Genomic DNA, 17,290 nt, shown 5'->3' with positions numbered 1-17,290 from the left:
TTTCCACGCAAAGGGTAGTGGGTGTATGGAACGAGCTAGTTGAGGTAGTTGAGGCAGGGATTATCACAACGTTTAAGAAACTATTAGACAGGTACATGAATAGGATGGATTTAGAGGGATATGGGCCAAACGCAGGCAGGTGGGACTAGTGTAGTTGGGCCAAAGGGCCTGTTTCCACGCTGTTTGGCTCTGAGATAATACTGGAAACGCTCAGAGGGCTGATCATCCCCTAAAATTAAAAAATGGCATTGCCAGCATAAATTTTCTGAGAACCAGGCTCCACCTAACTTTCATTTTCAATCTCTTTCTTTGTTAATTGAGTCCTTCATCTTTTTGTTTTTATACGTTGTTAATTTTCATTTCAACTTCCTAGACTGAATACCTATGTCTGTTACGGATTTCATCTTGGGCAGTCCCTAAGGATTGTGGTAGACTGGCTTCCACTTCATTTCAATGGATTCTTTTTTGGGACTGTGCCAATGTGGGACTTGCAGTCTCTGATGAAAGAAATGCTGGGTGGGTGGGCAGTTCTGGAGCTGGTATCATTGGTATACTGGACTTATGTGTTCCCAATGAATGGTTTTGGGTTCTCAGAGTCCTCCTGAATGTTATTCCTCTTGAGTGATTATGGACCATGGATATTACACTTTTCCAAGGAGGCTTTGAAAATATATTTAATCATTTCCAATTGGTATTGGTTTATTATTGACATGTGTACTGAGGTAAAGTGAAAATAAGTTTTGCATGCTATCTAGGTAAATCATACCGTACATGAGTATATCAGGTTGTGCAAAAGAGAAAATAAACAGTGCAGAATATAGTGTTACAACTACTGAGAAAACTTAGATGATTACGGCAAAGGCCGCTACTCGGTAGATTGGAAATTCATCCCAAGCATATCAGATGTCTGCTTCAGAGTCTGATAACCATGGGTAAGAAGCTTTTGTCTCTTCATGCTTTTGTTTCTTCTGCCTGATGGGAGAGGGAAAAAGAGAAAATGGCCAGGCAGTGTAAAAGATAGATAAGAGTTGATTGGGGAGGGTGGAGTAATGGCGAGGTTGGTTTGCCTGATGGACTGGGCTGTGTTCACAACTCACTGCAACCTATTGCAGTCTTGGGCAGAACAGTTGCCATAAACAAGTTTTGATGCATCAGGATAGGATGCTTTCATATCATATCATATATATCTACAGCCGGAAACAGGCCTTTTCGGCCCTCCAAGTCCGTGCCGCCCAGTGATCCCCGTACATTAACACGATCCTACACCCACTAGGGACAATTTTTACATTTACCCAGCCAATTAACCTACATACCTGTACGTCTTTGGAGTGTGGGAGGAAACCGAAGATCTCGGAGAAAACCCACGCAGGTCACGGGGAGAACGTACAAACTCCTTACAGTGCAGCACCCGTAGTCAGGATCGAACCTGTGTCTCCGGCGCTGCATTCGCTGTAAAGCAGCAACTCTACCGCTGCGCTACCGTGCCGCTTTTCTATGTTGCATCTGTAGGAATTGGCAAGAGTCATTGGAGACATGCTAAATTTCCTTTTCCTTCTGAGGAAATAGACCATTGATGTAAGTTTTTGGTTGAAATGTCAATGTAGTTTGACCAGGATGAATTTCATCTTGGAACTTGAAGCTCTTGACCACTTTGACTTCAGCACCATTGGTACAGACTGGGGTGTGCACTTGGGGGAGTGGTTGTTGTCTCTTCTAAGCTATTTCTCTTCTTCCTATATTCTCTTTCGAGTCACCGTTTGAGATCTGGCCCACTGCGATGGTGTCATCTGCAAACTTCTGATTAAAGTTAGAGCAAAATTTAGCTAAACAATTGAGAATGTATGGGAAGAATCATAGGGAGTTTAAAAAAAACCCAGCCTTGCAGGACACTGCTGTTGAAAATCATCATGGAGGATATTTTGTCACCTTTACTGATTGTGGTTTATGGGTCAAGGAGTAAAGGTACCAGTTGCAAAGGGGATGCTGACTCCGGAGTCATGATTCAAATCAAGAGTGTTTTATTGTCATATGTCTCAGACAGAATAACAAAATTCTTACTTGCAGCAGCACAATAGAATATATGTAAACATAGTACTCTGTAAGCAATATAATACATAAGTAAAAAAAGGTCTGTGTGTGGATAAAAAATTTTTTAAAAATAAATAAATATATATATATACTCACACGTGGACATTACAGTTAGACACAAAATGCTGGAGTAACTCAGCGGGACAGGCAGCATCTCTGGAGAGAAGGAATGGGTGACATTTTGAGTCGAGACCCTCCTTCAGACGTTTCAAGCCAAAACATCACCCATTCCTTCTCTCCAGAGATGCTACCTGTCCCGCTGAATTACTCCAGCATTTTGTGTCTACCTTCGATTTAAACCAGCATCTGCAGTTCTTTCCTGGACATTACAGTTTTCAGGCTCCCATATCTTCTTCCCGATGGCAGGAATGAAATGACTGTGGCGAAGGTGGTGTAGGTGTCTGATAATGCTGGCTGTCTTTTTGTGGCAGTGTCTTACAAATCCCTTTGATGGTGGGGAGGTCAGTACCCTTGATGTGCTCATCACTTTTGGAAGGCGTCTTCATTCCTTGGCGTTTAAGTTGCCAAACCAGGCCCTGAATAAACCAGTCATTATGCTCTCTACTGTACACCTCTAGAAGTTCAAGAGAATCATTTGACATACCAAATCTCCACGATCTTCTTGGAAAGTAGAGGCATTGATGGGTTTTCTTTATAATTGTATCAATGCGCTGGCTCCAGGAAAGATCTTCAGAAGTATGGACGCCCAGGAATTTGAAGCTTTTGACTCCTCCATCATCCCGTCGATATAGACAAGTTTGTGGGTATTTATCCTTCCACTTCCAAAAGTCCACAATTGGTTCCTTGGTCTAACTGACATTAAGAGCCAGGTTGTTGTACTGGCACCATTTGGTCAGTCGATCGATCTCACTTTTATACTCTGACTCATCATCATCTGTAATTCGTCCAACGATGGTGGTGTTGTTGGTGAACCTGGAGATGGGTCCCATTCCCTCTGCTTATCCTTTTTCCCTTTATGTACGTAAAATATCTTGGGATTATCCTTAACGCTATCAGCCCTTAGCTATCTCCTATTCCCTTTGATCCAAATTTGTTCAACCTCATACTCTCTAATTCTGGCAGCATCCTGATAAACCTCTTCTGCACTCTCTCCAGAGTGTCCACATCTTTCCTGTAATAGGGCAATCAGTTATTTAAAACTTTTGTCTAAATTATTCAGAATTATTGTTTAGACATAGCCAAGGAAAAAAATAATGTTTCTAGGGCGGCACGGTAGCGCAGCGGTAGAGTTGCTGCTTTACAGCGAATGCAGCGCCGGAGACGCAGGTTCGATCCTGACTACGGGTGCTGCACTGTAAGGAGTTTGTACGTTCTCCCCGTGACCTGCGTGGGTTTTCTCCGAGATCTTCGGTTTCCTCCCACACTCCAAAGACGTACAGGTATGTAGGTTAATTGGCTGGGTAAATGTAAAAATTGTCCCTAGTGGGTGTAGGATAGTGTTAATGTACGGGGATCACTGGGCGGCACGGACTTGGAGGGCCGAAAAGGCCTGTTTCCGGCTGTAGATATATGATATGATGATATGATACTCCAGAATATATATTTTAAAACAAAGCACCCCAAAAGTGCAGGATTCCTTTTTACCCCAGTGGATCTTGAACACCTTTTCTTTTAATATGGTGATTTTGTGCATCTTCATCTTAAAATCAATGTCATTTCAACCTACCCAGATGAAACAATGAGCAATTGTTCATTCAGAGAACTACTAAAAAAATCTTGTAATCGATAATGCACAAGATAACTTTCACAGTAATGCAGTGCCCTTTACTTGTCACTTGATGTCAGTGCTACCAACGTTTAGTTGGATTGTTTTGTTGTGCTATCCAGTTCTTGCCACTGAGTGGCACTGTAGGAAATAAATTGCACCAAATATCCACAGCACTACCCAGTTCCGAGTACTCAATATTACATTATCACCTTTGATATCCAGTGTAACAAGAATGTGTTGGATAGATTGGTAATTTGTGGAGGAGAAAAATAAAAAAATTCTTGGTGTATAAAGGTATAACAGAATGACTTTTCATTGGGTGCTTTAGTTTAAAAAGATCTGGAGCTTGTAAGAAAACTGGAAACGCAATCTGCAGATGCTGAAATATTGAGAAAACAATGCTGGAGGAACAAAGTGTCAGGCAGATGGAATGGAATGGTTATGTTTTGAATCGGGGCCCTTCTTCAATTAATCAGATCAGTCAATCATGATCAGAAACATCAGCTGTCCATTCCCTCCAGAGATGCTGCTTGACCCACTAAGTTCCTCCAGCACTTTGTGTTTTGTTTAGGAAAACTGGAACCTGAATTATCGAGTAAGAGAGGTAAAAGTCACTGATTCAGAAAATCTATGGAATAAGCATTTCAAATTTGTATCATAGAGCTATGGGGCAGATAGATATTGGATAGAGGGGAAAAAAAATCGCCATTCCAAACAGCATGTATCTTTACTTATTGTGGTAATTTGTGATGGAAATGCAGCAAACCATCTTCCGGTCATTCTTGCTCTTTGAAGAGATTTCAGGGGACTGAGGAATTGAAATGTAGAAAAAACGAAAAATAAACCTATCAATCCAATTTCAGTCATGGGGAAACTCTTGGAGATGACAATCCAAGGAAAAAATAATTCTCACTTGGCAGATTTTATTGTGCTTTCATCAGGAAATTCAGAAGGTTGAGCGTGATGTGATAGATCACTATACAGTGTTCAAAAGGCCGAGTCTACCATTCTCTGCACCCTTTGTGTTCCTTAGCATTGGAATAGACATAACAGGATGCAATTTGGATACTTTCTACAGCGCATCTGCAGTGTATTTGGTGACAAATCTCTTTCTAAACTGCTTTTTTAAAAAGTGGAGACACTGGTGTACTGTCTTTGAGATTGCATCTCTGTGCAGGTCGTCTAAGATGTTACAGTCCAGCCATTTGATACTGCTAACTCTTTCCACCAGGAACCCATCAAGGAAAACTGATGTGTCATTTCCCAAGTTCTCCTTTCTGAAGTCAATGATTAATTCATTGTTCATAGTTCTGTTGATGTTGAGCGAATGGTTGCAGCATCATTCAAACTGGTCTTCTATCTCTCTCCTGTGAGCTGACTCATCACCGCCAGTGAATTGACCACCAATGGTGGTGTCGTCAGCAAATTTATGGATGGCATTGGAGCTGTGCCTAGCCATGCTGTCATGAGTGTAAAGAAAGTGGAGCAGGAGGATAAGTCTGTAACCTTGAGGCGCTCGTGTATTGGTGGTCATTGAAGAGGAGACATTATCAATCTGCACTGCTTGGATTTATCCCAACTGCTGTGATAGAGGTACTCCAGTACTAGATACACACGAACCACATTGTTCTTGATCACTTACAACACAGGCGTTCAATTTGATAAGGTGGATACTTCATTCCATATCTCAATTAGGTTCATTATTGCCCTAATAATTTCCAAACAATTTTATTTGGCAGTAATTGGAAGTTGAGAGAAACCGTCGGTTTCCTTGGCTACCACATCTCCAGTATGTTTCTTCAGTTCGAGGAACTTCAGTTTCAGGTTGGTGAGTTAGAATCCCTTGGAAGTTGAGGTGCTTCAGTGAGGAAGAAAGTTACCTGAGCATTTTATTCTAGGAGGCCATCACATATCCTAGATTAATTTTTGTACTTTTGGTCAGTCAAAAGGTAAAGGATGATGTGACTACAGGGGAGATGGGTATGAAAATTAATTTGTAAGGTTGCAGTCTTGTCTGCTCTTACAGTTGTCCAACAATTTTGGGATAGATGTTTTTGATGCTGGAATCTTGTTGAAAGTAGTGAAAATTCATAGGAGAATTACAGATTGAATAAGAAGGCCAATGGGATTGCAAGTAGAGAGAAAGTGGGAACCTGCTATTTTTCTGGTTGAAAGTCATGATTAAGGAAATGTAATCAAAGGTTAAGGGATAGCTTATCTTATCATGCATGACAATATAATTCTTCATCATATTTCCAATCCAAATGACAACATTAGAGTTGTGAACATAAGATTTAATGGATGAATGTCTATAAAATGTGAAATTATGTTACTATTTCTGTTAGCTTCAAAAATGGTTCCTGTGTGGCGGTCCCTGGGTATCAGGCCACTCCTCGGGTCAGCCCCCTCGTCACTTGACGGACAGGCTTAAGGGGTTAAGAGTCAGCCCGTTGGGGGGTGTAGTTTATCCCGAGGTGGACTTCGCTGTGAGTAGAAGCTCGCAGCCAAATAAAGACCTTTACTAAACCTGCCTGGCGTCCAGCCTTTTCTCTGGCCTCCGCCAGGCCACTACATTGGTGCCACTGGACATTACATCGGACCGGGGGCCGCAGTTTACTTCGGAACTGTGGTCGGCCATGGCCAGGCCACTACACCTGCTTGGGAGTCCGCCTACACCACACTACGGCGTACCATCCACAGGTGAACGGTTTGGTGGAACGTTTTCACACGCCAGCTGAAGGCTGCCCTGGAGGCTCGGCTCACGGACCCAGACTGGGTGGACGCCCTGCCGTGGGTTTTGCTGGGGATCTGCACCACACCCAAAGAGGACTTGGCCTCCTCCTCCGCCGAGTTGGTGTATGGGGCCCCTTTGACGGTCCCCGGGGAGTTCATCCCACCGGCACAGGGTCAAGTGGAGCAGCCTTCGGACACCCTGCAATGTCTTCGGCAGACGGTGGGCAGGCTGGCACCTGTGCCCATGTCGTGTCATGGGACCTTCCATCTGGAGGACTGCCAGTTTGTTTTCCTGCGCAGGGACGCTCATCGGTCACCTCTCCAGCAGCCGTACGAAGGCCCCTTCCGGGTCCTGCAACATGGCTCGGCCACATTTGTCCTGGACATGGGGGGGTCGCAGTGAAGCCGGCACACGTGGACATTGATCGGCCTGTGCCGGTTGCGCAGCCCCGCCCGCGAGGTCGCCCTCCGTCCATGTTACCCCCACCAGTGTCTGCTACATCCCCTCCACCTGTCGGTCGGTCGCCGGTCCCTGCGCCGGGCGTGGTGCGCACCCGAGCTGGACGCCTCGTGCGCCCTCCTGTCCGCTTTGTACCTCCGGTTCTTGGGGGGGGTCCTGTGGCGGTCCCTGGGTATCAGGCCACTCCTTGGGTCAGCCCCCTCATCACTTGACGGACAGACTTAAGGGGTTAAGAGTCAGCCCGTTGGGGGGGGTGTGGTTTATCCCGAGGTGGACTTTGCTGTGAGTAGAAGCTCACAGCCAAATAAAGACCTTTACTAAACCTGCCTGGCGTCCAGCCTTTTCTCTGGCCTCCGCCAGGCCACTACACCTGCTTCCAATTAAGACCTCACATAATTAATATTTTATATATTTCATGTTCTATCAAGCAATGATTTTATTTGTTTTCCGCTTTATTGATGACTATATTGAAGAAGAGCATTATTGGAGATGCCATTTTTCAGAGCAGTGGCAACACTTTAAAAGTGATTGTAGTGATTGCGGGACAGGCAGCATCTCTGGAGAGAAGGAATGGGTGATGTTTTGGGTCAGACCCTTCTTCAGAAGTGATTCTTTGGTTATGAAGCATATTGCTGTGCCTTGTGTGCACAAAGTGCTGAATAGTGCATTTTATCTTTCAGTTGTTCGTGTGCTTTGAGAGTTCATCGCTGTACCGGGAAGGAAAGTATTGGCAAATTGCTGTGCTCCAATTTCTGCCTGAAAAGAAATATAATCTTTAAAATAAATGCTACTAAAGAATGGGAGGGATAAACTTGTTTGCCTGCAAATTGCTTTTGTGGTGTCAATAATGGTCATCAATCATCTGTATCTTGAGGCATGTTCATCACATGTTACAGGGTCTGCAAACATAAGCAAAGCCCCTAACAACAATGGAGCACTTTTCATACTGAGAAAACATCCAGTGCTGAGGGATTTTTCTAGTATTGACAGACTGCCAGATTGCAGTCTTTCATTAAAGGATGTCAGAGCTCAAGGCTCCTGCCCTTCAGTGGTCCCTAGAACCCTCTGTGTCTTGTACTGAATGAAGGCAACCTTTAGTAAGTCTATACTTTGGGAGTACTTCAGGATAAGAACTGCATGAGGAAGGAGCTGAAGCGAAAATGTCAAAAAATGAAAATGTTTTGAGTGCCAGGGTATTCCTTGGTTATTCCCTGGTCAATTTTACTGGATGTGAAACACTACCACTATCGCTAGCTTTTTTTTTCCATTTGTGTACCTTTTAAGACAATCGTGAGAAAATATGGAATGAGAAATAGTGCTTCAGCATTGCTTTTTCGCAAAGCATGCGCAAGATACTTAGCCTCCTTTTAAGGTACTTAAAGGCCAGAGATAAAAAAGATAAAAATTGTGAGATAACGATAGAAGAAGAGTGAATTGTGAAACAGGAGGAAAAAATATAAGTGAAGGGGGAAGGTGGGACACAGGGTAAAAGGGGGATGGGAGATGAGAGAGTGGTTTAGTAGGTTAGTTATCGAAAAATGGAGAATTAATTGTTCATAAAATTAAATTGTGAGTTAACCAAGCGGAATATGTTCCTGTCCTTCAATTTGCCTGTGACCTCACTCTGGAAATGGAGGAGGCCCAGGAGAGAGATGTTAGTATGTGGAGTGAGTTGAAATGGTTAGCAACTGGGCGATCCAACAGGCTTTGCGGACCGAACACGGGTGTTTGATGAAAAACGTCGCCTAATCTACCCTCTGCTGATGTAAAGGAGACCACATCGGGAGCATTGAATGCAGTAGATGTGTTTAGAGGAGGTTTGTGTGAACCTCTGGAAAGACTTGTGAGGTCCTTGAATGGATGTGGGGGAGGAGGTTTCGGGACAAGTGATACATCTCTCGCGTTTGTAGTGGAAAGTACGTGGAGAGGGGGTGGTTTGGGTGGGAAGGCATGAGTGAACTAAGGAGTTGCTGAGGAAGCGGACTATGCGGAAGATGGAAAGGGTTTGGGATGGGCAGATGTGACAGGTGGGATCATGTTAGTGGCAAAAATATCAGAATAATGTGTTGAATACAGTTATTGAGTGATGCTGCGTGGAAACATGCCATTCAGCCCAACTTGGCCACACCGGCCAACATGTCCCAGCTACACTAGTCCCACCAGCCCATGTTTAGTCCATATCCCTCCAAACCTGTCCTATCCATGTACATGTCTAACTGTTTCGTAAACATTGGGATAGTCCCTGCCTCAACTACCTCCTCTGGCTGTTTGTTTCATACACCCACCACCCTTTGTATGAAAAGGTTACGCCCTCATATTCCCGTTATATCTTTCCCCTTCACCTTAAACCTATGTCCTCTAGTCCTCAATTCACTTACTCTGAGCAAGAGACTCTGTGCATCTACCCGATCTATTCCTCTCATGATTTTATACACCTCTTTATGATCACCTCTCATCATCCTGCGCTCCAAGGAATAGAGTCCCAGCTTTTGCCCTGCGAATGCGGAGGCTGGTGAGGTGATAGGTAATGACCAGGGGAACCTTATTCCATCTGAGGGAAAGTGAGCAAGAGCAGGACTGAGGGGCACAGATGAGACACTGGGGGGGTGGGGGCAACCACATTTACTAAAGAGGACATCTCGGATGTCGTAGAATGAAACGCCTCATCTTGGGAGCATATGTGGTGGAGACTGAGGAATTGAGAGAAAGGGATAGCAATTTGCAAGCACTAGGGTGGAACAAAGTGACGTCCAGATAACAGAGTCGGTGAGTTTGCAGTAAACATCAGTCGATAGACTGTCCCCAGTGATGGGGTCAGAGAGATCAAGGGAGGGGAAAGAGGTGTTGGAGATAATCCATGTCAATTAGAAGGCAGAGTGTAAGTTAGTGGTAAAGTTAATTAAATCAGTAAGTTCCGCCTGGGTGCTGGAGTCAACCCAAATTTACATAGAAAATAGGTGCAGGAGGTGGCCATTTGGCCCTTCGAGCCAGCACTGCCAAATGCAATTGATGATGTAGCAAAGAGTAGCGGGAAGCCAGAGGATTTGGCAACTTTCAAAGGACAACAGAAGGTAGAAAAAAGGGCGATACGGGCTGAAAAGATGAGATACAAAGCGAAGCTGGCCAAGAATATAAAGAAGGACAGTAAAAGCTTCTTTAGGTATGTTAAGAGAAAAAGATTAGTAAAGACTATTTGGAGAGCGGTAAAAGTATTGGTCCAAGTCAGCATGGATTTATGAAGGGGAAATCCTGCTTGACTAATCTTCTGGATTTTTTTGAGGATGTGACAAGTAAAATGGATGAAAGAGAGTCAGTGGATGTAGTGTATCTAGACTTTCAGAAAGCCATTGATAAGGTCCCACACGGGAGGTTGGTGAGCAAAATTAGAGCACATGGTATTGGGGGTAGGGTATTGACATGGGTAGAGAATTGGTTGGCAGACAGGAAACAAAGAGTAGGAATAAACGGGTCCTTTTCAGAATGGCAGGCAGTGGCGAGTGGAGTGCCGCAAGGCTCGGTGCTGGGGCCGCAACTAAATTTATTTACAATATACATTAATGATTTGGATGATGGAATTAGAAGTAATGCTAGCAAGTTTGCAGATGACACAATGTTGGGTGGCAGTGTAAACTGCACAAAGGATGTTTGTAGGTTGCAGGGTGACTTGGACAGGTTGAGTGAGTGGGCTGATGCATGGCAGATGCAGTATAATGTAGATAAATGTGAGGTTATCCACTTTGGCGGCAAAAATCAGGAGGCAGATTATTATCTCAATGGTGTCAGATTAGGTAAAGGGGGAGTGCAACGAGACCTTGGTGCCCTTCTACACCAGTCACTGAAAGTAAGCGTGCAGGTACAGCAGGCAGTGAAGAAAGCTGGCCTTCATAACGAGAGGATTTGAGTAGAGGAGCAAAGAGATCCTTCTGCAGTTGTGTAGAGCCCTGGTGAGAACGCAGTTGTGTGCAGTTTTGGTCTCCTAATTTGAGGAAGGACGTCCTTGCTATTGAGGCAGTGTAGCGTTGGTTCACGAGGTTAATCCCTGGGATGGAGGTACTGTCATATGAGGAAAGATTGGAAAGACTGGGCTTGTATTCACTGGAGTTTAGAAGGATGAGAAGGAATCTTATAGAGACGTATAAAATTATAAAAGGACTGGACAAGCTAGATGCAGGTAAAATGTTCCCAATGTTGGGGGAGTCCAAAACCAGGGGACACAGTCTAAGAATAAAGGGGACGTCTTTTAAAACTGAGGTGAGAAGAAACTTTTTCACCCAGAGTTGTGAATTTGTGGAATTCTCTGCCACAGAAGGCAGTGGATGCCAATTCACTGGATGAATTTAAAAGAAAGTTAGATAGAGCTCTTGGGGCTAGTGGAATCAAGGGATATGGGGAGAAAACAGGCACAAGTTACTGATTGTAGATGATCAGCCATGATCACAATGAATGGCGGTGCTGGCTCGAAGAACCAAATGGCCTCCTCCTGCACCTATTTTCTATGTCTATGTAGACTTGGGGGATGGTGCCAATGTACATTTGTAACAAGGACTGTTCAACATAACCAACAAAAAGTTAGGCATAGTTGGGGCCTGTGTGAGTGACCATGACTACACCCTAACTTGAAGAAAGTGAGAGGAGTAAAAAGAGAAGTTGCAAGTGAGAATAAGTTCCGCCAGGTGGAGGAGAGTGTTGGTAGAGGGAAACTGATTGGGTCTCTGTTCAGGAAGAGCTGGTGGGCCTTGAGACCTTCCACATGGCTGTTGGAGGTGTAAAGGGAAAGGGAAAGATAAGGCAATGGGGTTTTAGGAATTGAAAGTTGTTGAAGGGTGTGTGAAGTATTTCTGTGATATCCTACATTACTTTGTTACATACCAAAACACTTTCTAATTAATAAGCAGTTTTGAAGTGTGGTCATTGTTGTAATGATCTCTCCTTGTTGGTTCTCCATGGAATAGAACAAATTGCCTTTTCTATTACTGTCAGGTTATTGTAACAAAACGTCAAAGCGATTGATTTTTAATGTTTATATTTTGCTACTTTTCATTTTCCAGGAACGGATGAGAGTGCACCAAGCTGCATGGGTGCAGTTACAAACACTAAACTGGTTTCAAATAATGTGCATCAATTCCGGAAGGACTTCATCAGTAGGATTTGGCTCACATACCGCCGTGAATTCCCACAGTTAAAAGGATGCACACTCACAACAGATTGTGGCTGGGGCTGCACACTCAGGTCTGGCCAAATGTTGTTAGCACAAAGTCTTCTGCTCCATTTTCTTGGTCGAGGTGAGTGTGTTGTTTCGATGAGAAACTGCATTAGACTTTGCAATGCAGTTTTAGTAACATATTAAAATGCTCACTGTCTGTATGCAATTGATTATACAGATCAACAGTATACCTAGCTTGATCACTATTTGTACCATGTTAGCTGATTTGAAAGGGAGTGATAATAAGATGACAACATGGGGAGGAATTGGTCATTAGAATGTTGCGAGTCTCCTGAAATTACATGTCTTTTATGACAACATTATGGTCAAGGTAAGGTTTTTCTGTTTAAAAAATATATATAATTGACCTATTTCCTTTTGCAGATTGGGTCTGGGCAGATGTGCCACAAATGGTTCCCATGAAATCTGAATTCTTCAAGTCGAACATATCAGAATCTGATGATGATGATGAAGGTTTTACCTTTCTGCCACCTTTGGAAAACTCACTTCAGGACATAAGTCAACAACTCGACTTGTCAATTGATGGAAAGCTATCTTTAAATACAGTCGATGCAACAAGCGAGGATGAGAAGATGCATCGGACCATAGTCTCTTGGTTAGGGGACAGTGCAGCAACAACATTTGGAATACATAAACTGATAGAGTTGGGTGAAAACTCTGGCAAGCGAGCTGGGGATTGGTATGGCCCATCTGTAGTGGCACACATTTTAAGGTGAGTGGATTTTACAGGCTTTCTATTGATAAACTCGGTGTGATACAGCTTCCAGGGCTTAAAAATGTAGGAGTATTAAATAATTTGGAGGATAAAGTTCAAATAGCCAACTGTATTATGAATATTAATTTTGCACATTGTGGTTTGGCATGAAGCAGGGAGCCTTTAAATTATGCACTTGGTTTAAATCACAGATGGAAGTTCAGAGTAGTTATTGTGATGAGGCTTAAAACCAAAAGATAAAATATAACCAAAATGTTTTTTTTACACTAATTATTTTGGGTACCTTTCTTTTGGCTAGATAACTGGCACAGAGTTGACACATGCCTTGCTGAATGATGCCTGATTTATCTCTTGTGATTATACACCTGCAGTAGCTGAATATAATTGTGTTCAAACATGCACTCTTTTCTGCCTGAAACTGCAGTTCAGTTTCCATAATGCATTTTATGCGCTGAACATTTTTGTATATGAAATAACTTTATTGTAATCGCATGCAAAATTTGTTTTAATGCAATAGAAATGTGGAGGAAATCTGCATTGATCTTTGCTGCACATCATTGGTCGTAGGCCCACAATCTGAAAAACAATTCTCCATTCCCATCCTCTGACTCATAGAGCTATGCCAGTTTTACATCCAATTTGCCAGCTCTCCCTCGATCACATGTATTCTAACCTTCCGGACCAGCCTAACGGCTGCGGCTCTCTGGCAGTCTGTTGTCTTTTTTTCTTTTTTTTTGTTTGTGTCGGTGTTGGGATGGTTTTTGTTTCTGTTTTTGGCTGTGTATGTGTGGTGGGGGTGTGTGGTGGGGGTGTGGGGTGGGGTGGGGGGGTGGGGCGGGGGGAAACCTTTATTTTATTAGGTCTCTTCCCCGGGGCGCGGCTCGGCTGCGGGCCTTAACATTGCCGGCGCAGCTCGGCTGCGGGACGCTTCAGTGCCCGGTGCGGCTCGGCTGCGGGCCTTAACATTGCCGGCGCAGCTCGGCTGCGGGACGTTTCAGTGCCCGGTGCGGCTCGGCTGCGGGCCTTAACATTGCCGGCGCAGCTCGGCTGCGGGACGTTTCAGTGCCCGGTGCGGCTCGGCTGCGGGCCTTAACATTGCCGGCGCAGCTCGGCCGCGGGACGTTTCAGTGCCCGGTGCGGCTCGGCCGCTGGACTTAACATCGCCCGGTGTGGCTGCGGGACGTTTCAGTGCCCGGTGCGGCTCGGCCGCGGGACGTTTCAGTGCCCGGTGCGGCTTGGCCGCTGGACTTAACATCGCCCGGTGTGGCCGCGGGACGTTTCAGTGCCCGGTGCGGCTCGGCCGCGGGACGTTTCAATGCCCGGTGCGGCTTGGCCGCTGGACTTAACATCGCCCGGTGTGGCCGCGGGACGTTTCAGTGCCCGGTGCGGCTTGGCCGCTGGACTTAACATCGTCAGCGCTGTTCGGCCGCGGGACGTTTCAGTGCCCGGTGCGGCTCGGCCGTTGGACTTAACATCGCCCGGTGTGGCCGCGGGACGTTTCGGTGCCCGGGGCGGCTCGGCCGGGGGGCCTTCCATCCCCTTGCGGGGGCTGTGCGTGTCGTTTGCCTCGGTAGGGGTCGAGCTGCCTGTCCGTGGGTGCGGGGGGAAGAGAGGGGAAGTTTTGTTGCCTCCATCACAGTGAGGGGGTGTTTGGAGTCACTGTGATGGATGTTTGTGTTGGGGTCGGGTGTCCTGTGTTCTTTTCTTTTTTGCTGTATTTTGTGTGACTGCTGAAATTTCGCTCGGTGTTGTGCCGAGTGACAATAAAGTGTTGTTATGTTATGTTATGTACTGGGGCAAATTTAAGTAAAATTGTCACAACAGAGTGGCTGTTATGATGGAGGTTGTAGAACCAGTAGCTATTGTTGAAGTAAACTTTGCAAGCTGTGGAGCTGAATACTTTAAATGGTATTTGCTATAGGTGGATGGATATGCAGTTCAATGTTGGGAGGACTGATTGAGTAACTAACCTTCTAAAATGCTACTTATTTTGTACAATACAGAACAATTCTGTAATTTATTCTCTCTAGGAATTCCATCAACTCCCATGTGCTTCTTTTGGAAGTTATCTATATTAGGGCGTATTTTACAGTGATGGGTTAATCTTTCAGCAAGTCCTTGGGATGGAGGAAGAATCCAGGGAAACCTCTGTATCCATGGGGAGTTTGTGTAAACTTCATAATCTGCTCCCAGGTCCCATGGGCTGTGACACAGCTACATTAACTGCTGCACCACTATTGTGTTCTTTTTTTATCTTTGAAATCTGCTGATTCTTATTGAGAATCCACCTTTAATTGCCTGCACAGCCTCCCAGTTCTTCGATGATAGCTCTATTCTGCGCACATTCCTTGGCATGAATAATCAAAGGTGGGGTACTTTGAAATGATGATGCCTTCATGGTCAGGAGAGATTCTAAGTCTTATTAGAATGGCACAATGGTGCTTTCTCGTGGTTAGAGTGACCCGGTTCTATCCTAACCTAATGTGGAAGTATGCATATTCCCCCTGAACACTGTGGTTTCCTCCCACACTACAAAGATGGGCTGGCTGATAGGTACTGATTGTGAATGATCAGCCATGATCACGTTGAATGGCGTTGCTGGCTCGAAGGGCCGAATGGCCTACTCCTGCATCTATTGTCTATAATTAGCTACTGTAAATTACTCCTCCTGTAGTTGAGTGGGGTGTTAATGGCTATGAGGGAGAATAGTTATTGGGCAATGTGGGAGAATGGAAATTAATTGGACTGCTTTGAGAGCTGGTATAGACTTGATGGACCAAATGCTACTGTTGTAAGAAAAGATGATAACACGAGTATGCTGCCAGTGTTGTTTCATTATGAATAGATTGGATGAATGCAGCCCAGGACTGTGGAATTGTTTTTGATCAAATACAGTGGTGACTTGCTCGGAAATATGTAAATGAAATAGTGGAACAGCCAAGGAAGCTTCCTTGAGGAATATCTATGCAGATATTTTCAATCGGCAATATTGTCTTCTAATTATTGTAACGAACTGTGTGCCTGGTGTGACTCCAGTTGCTATGCAGTTTTCTTTTCAACTAAGGCCTAGTTGAATGTACGTTTGATCCAGAAGGCATCTGCTCTCTCTTTCATTCATGTATATTTAAGTTCGTACCAAATCTTTGACTTCTAGAACAAGTGGTTCAGCGGGTTATTGGTCATTATGTGTCGCTTAATGGTATGTGATGGTTCCAACACTTTTTGATTAGGAAGAGAGTGATAATTGTTCATTGTTAGATTTATCTTGGGATTTTATTTTGCGTGGTAAGACATATCTGGGCAACTTTCCAAATTGTTGGCTAGATACCAGCATCAAAGATGTATTGCAACAGCTTGCTTGGGATGAAGGGTCATTTAATTCTGATGCGCTGGCCTGTACGAGTAGAGCCAAGATGTTATCAAGCCTACAACCTTTGCTGTAAAAATGGGCCATTGTAATTATGAATAATTAACCCTATGTATGCATCCTTAACAGTAGATCTGGTTTCTATTTCAAGCACCACCCACCCGGTGCTTAAAATATGTCCTCATTTCTGTTACTACCTTCTTGCAGCCGTTCCGCCCCACCTCCCTCCCTCCCTCCGAACATCTTTTGCTAATGTGAAGAGTGGTACGACAATTGTGGTGCACGTGACCAAGTTGAGTTCATAGAAATATAAAATTTAGTTGTCATCTTCAAAGATGATTGGTTGCAGTCATTGATGTCTTGCTTCCATTCCAGTTAGTGGCAGCTAAAGACCATTGTGCACGACTTGCACACTGTAGTGATACTTATGGGAAAGGCATATGGGTTGTTTAGAATGTTGTACAGTTGTATAACTCTTGCCCTTATCAATGCTTCTCCTCTATTCTGTGTGGTCACAGGCCATGGTCTCCCGTGAGTCAGTACGGATGTTACATTTTTGTTCATTTTTTTATTTGTGTTTTTGTATCTTGGCACGGCCAGCATTTATTGCCCATCACTAATTCCCTTTGAGAAGGTAGTATAAGAAAATAATTGCAGATGCTGGTACAAATCAAAGGTATTTATTCACAAAATGCTGGAGTAACTCAGCAGGTCAGGCAGCATCTCCGGAGAGAAGGAATGGGCGACGTTTCGGGTCGAGACCCTTCTTCAGACTCGGTCTAAATAAATACCCTTTGAGAAGGTGATAATGATCCATCATCTTGAACCATTGAAATCCTGTGGTGTTGTTTTGAGTGCCTGCATTTATATCCAATGATAATGAAAGACCAGTTTTATGTTTCCAAAAAGGGATGTGCAACTTGGAGGGTAACCTGCTGGTGGTGGCATTGCCATGCCCCTGCCTCTCTTGCTTA

At 44.3% G+C, this 17,290-nt stretch overlaps 1 protein-coding gene across 4 annotated transcripts in view; it reads left to right on the top strand.

Moving 5' to 3' along the window:
• atg4c (autophagy related 4C, cysteine peptidase) overlaps positions 1 to 17,290 on the top strand; it is a 68,795-nt gene that overhangs the window by 24,671 nt on the left and 26,834 nt on the right. For all 4 annotated transcript variants that reach the window (XM_078408020.1, XM_078408021.1, XM_078408019.1 and 1 more), the window contains exons 4-5: positions 12,059 to 12,292; positions 12,598 to 12,946. In XM_078408020.1, the coding sequence (XP_078264146.1) occupies positions 12,059 to 12,292; positions 12,598 to 12,946 (583 nt within the window). The remainder of the gene's footprint in view (positions 1 to 12,058; positions 12,293 to 12,597; positions 12,947 to 17,290) is intronic.

The sequence above is a fragment of the Rhinoraja longicauda genome, chromosome 11 (genome assembly GCF_053455715.1).
Source record: "Rhinoraja longicauda isolate Sanriku21f chromosome 11, sRhiLon1.1, whole genome shotgun sequence".
Classification (NCBI taxonomy): domain Eukaryota; kingdom Metazoa; phylum Chordata; class Chondrichthyes; order Rajiformes; family Arhynchobatidae; genus Rhinoraja; species Rhinoraja longicauda.
The sequence above is the reverse complement of the archived record's forward strand: the minus strand, read 5'-3'. Positions and strand labels throughout refer to the sequence as shown.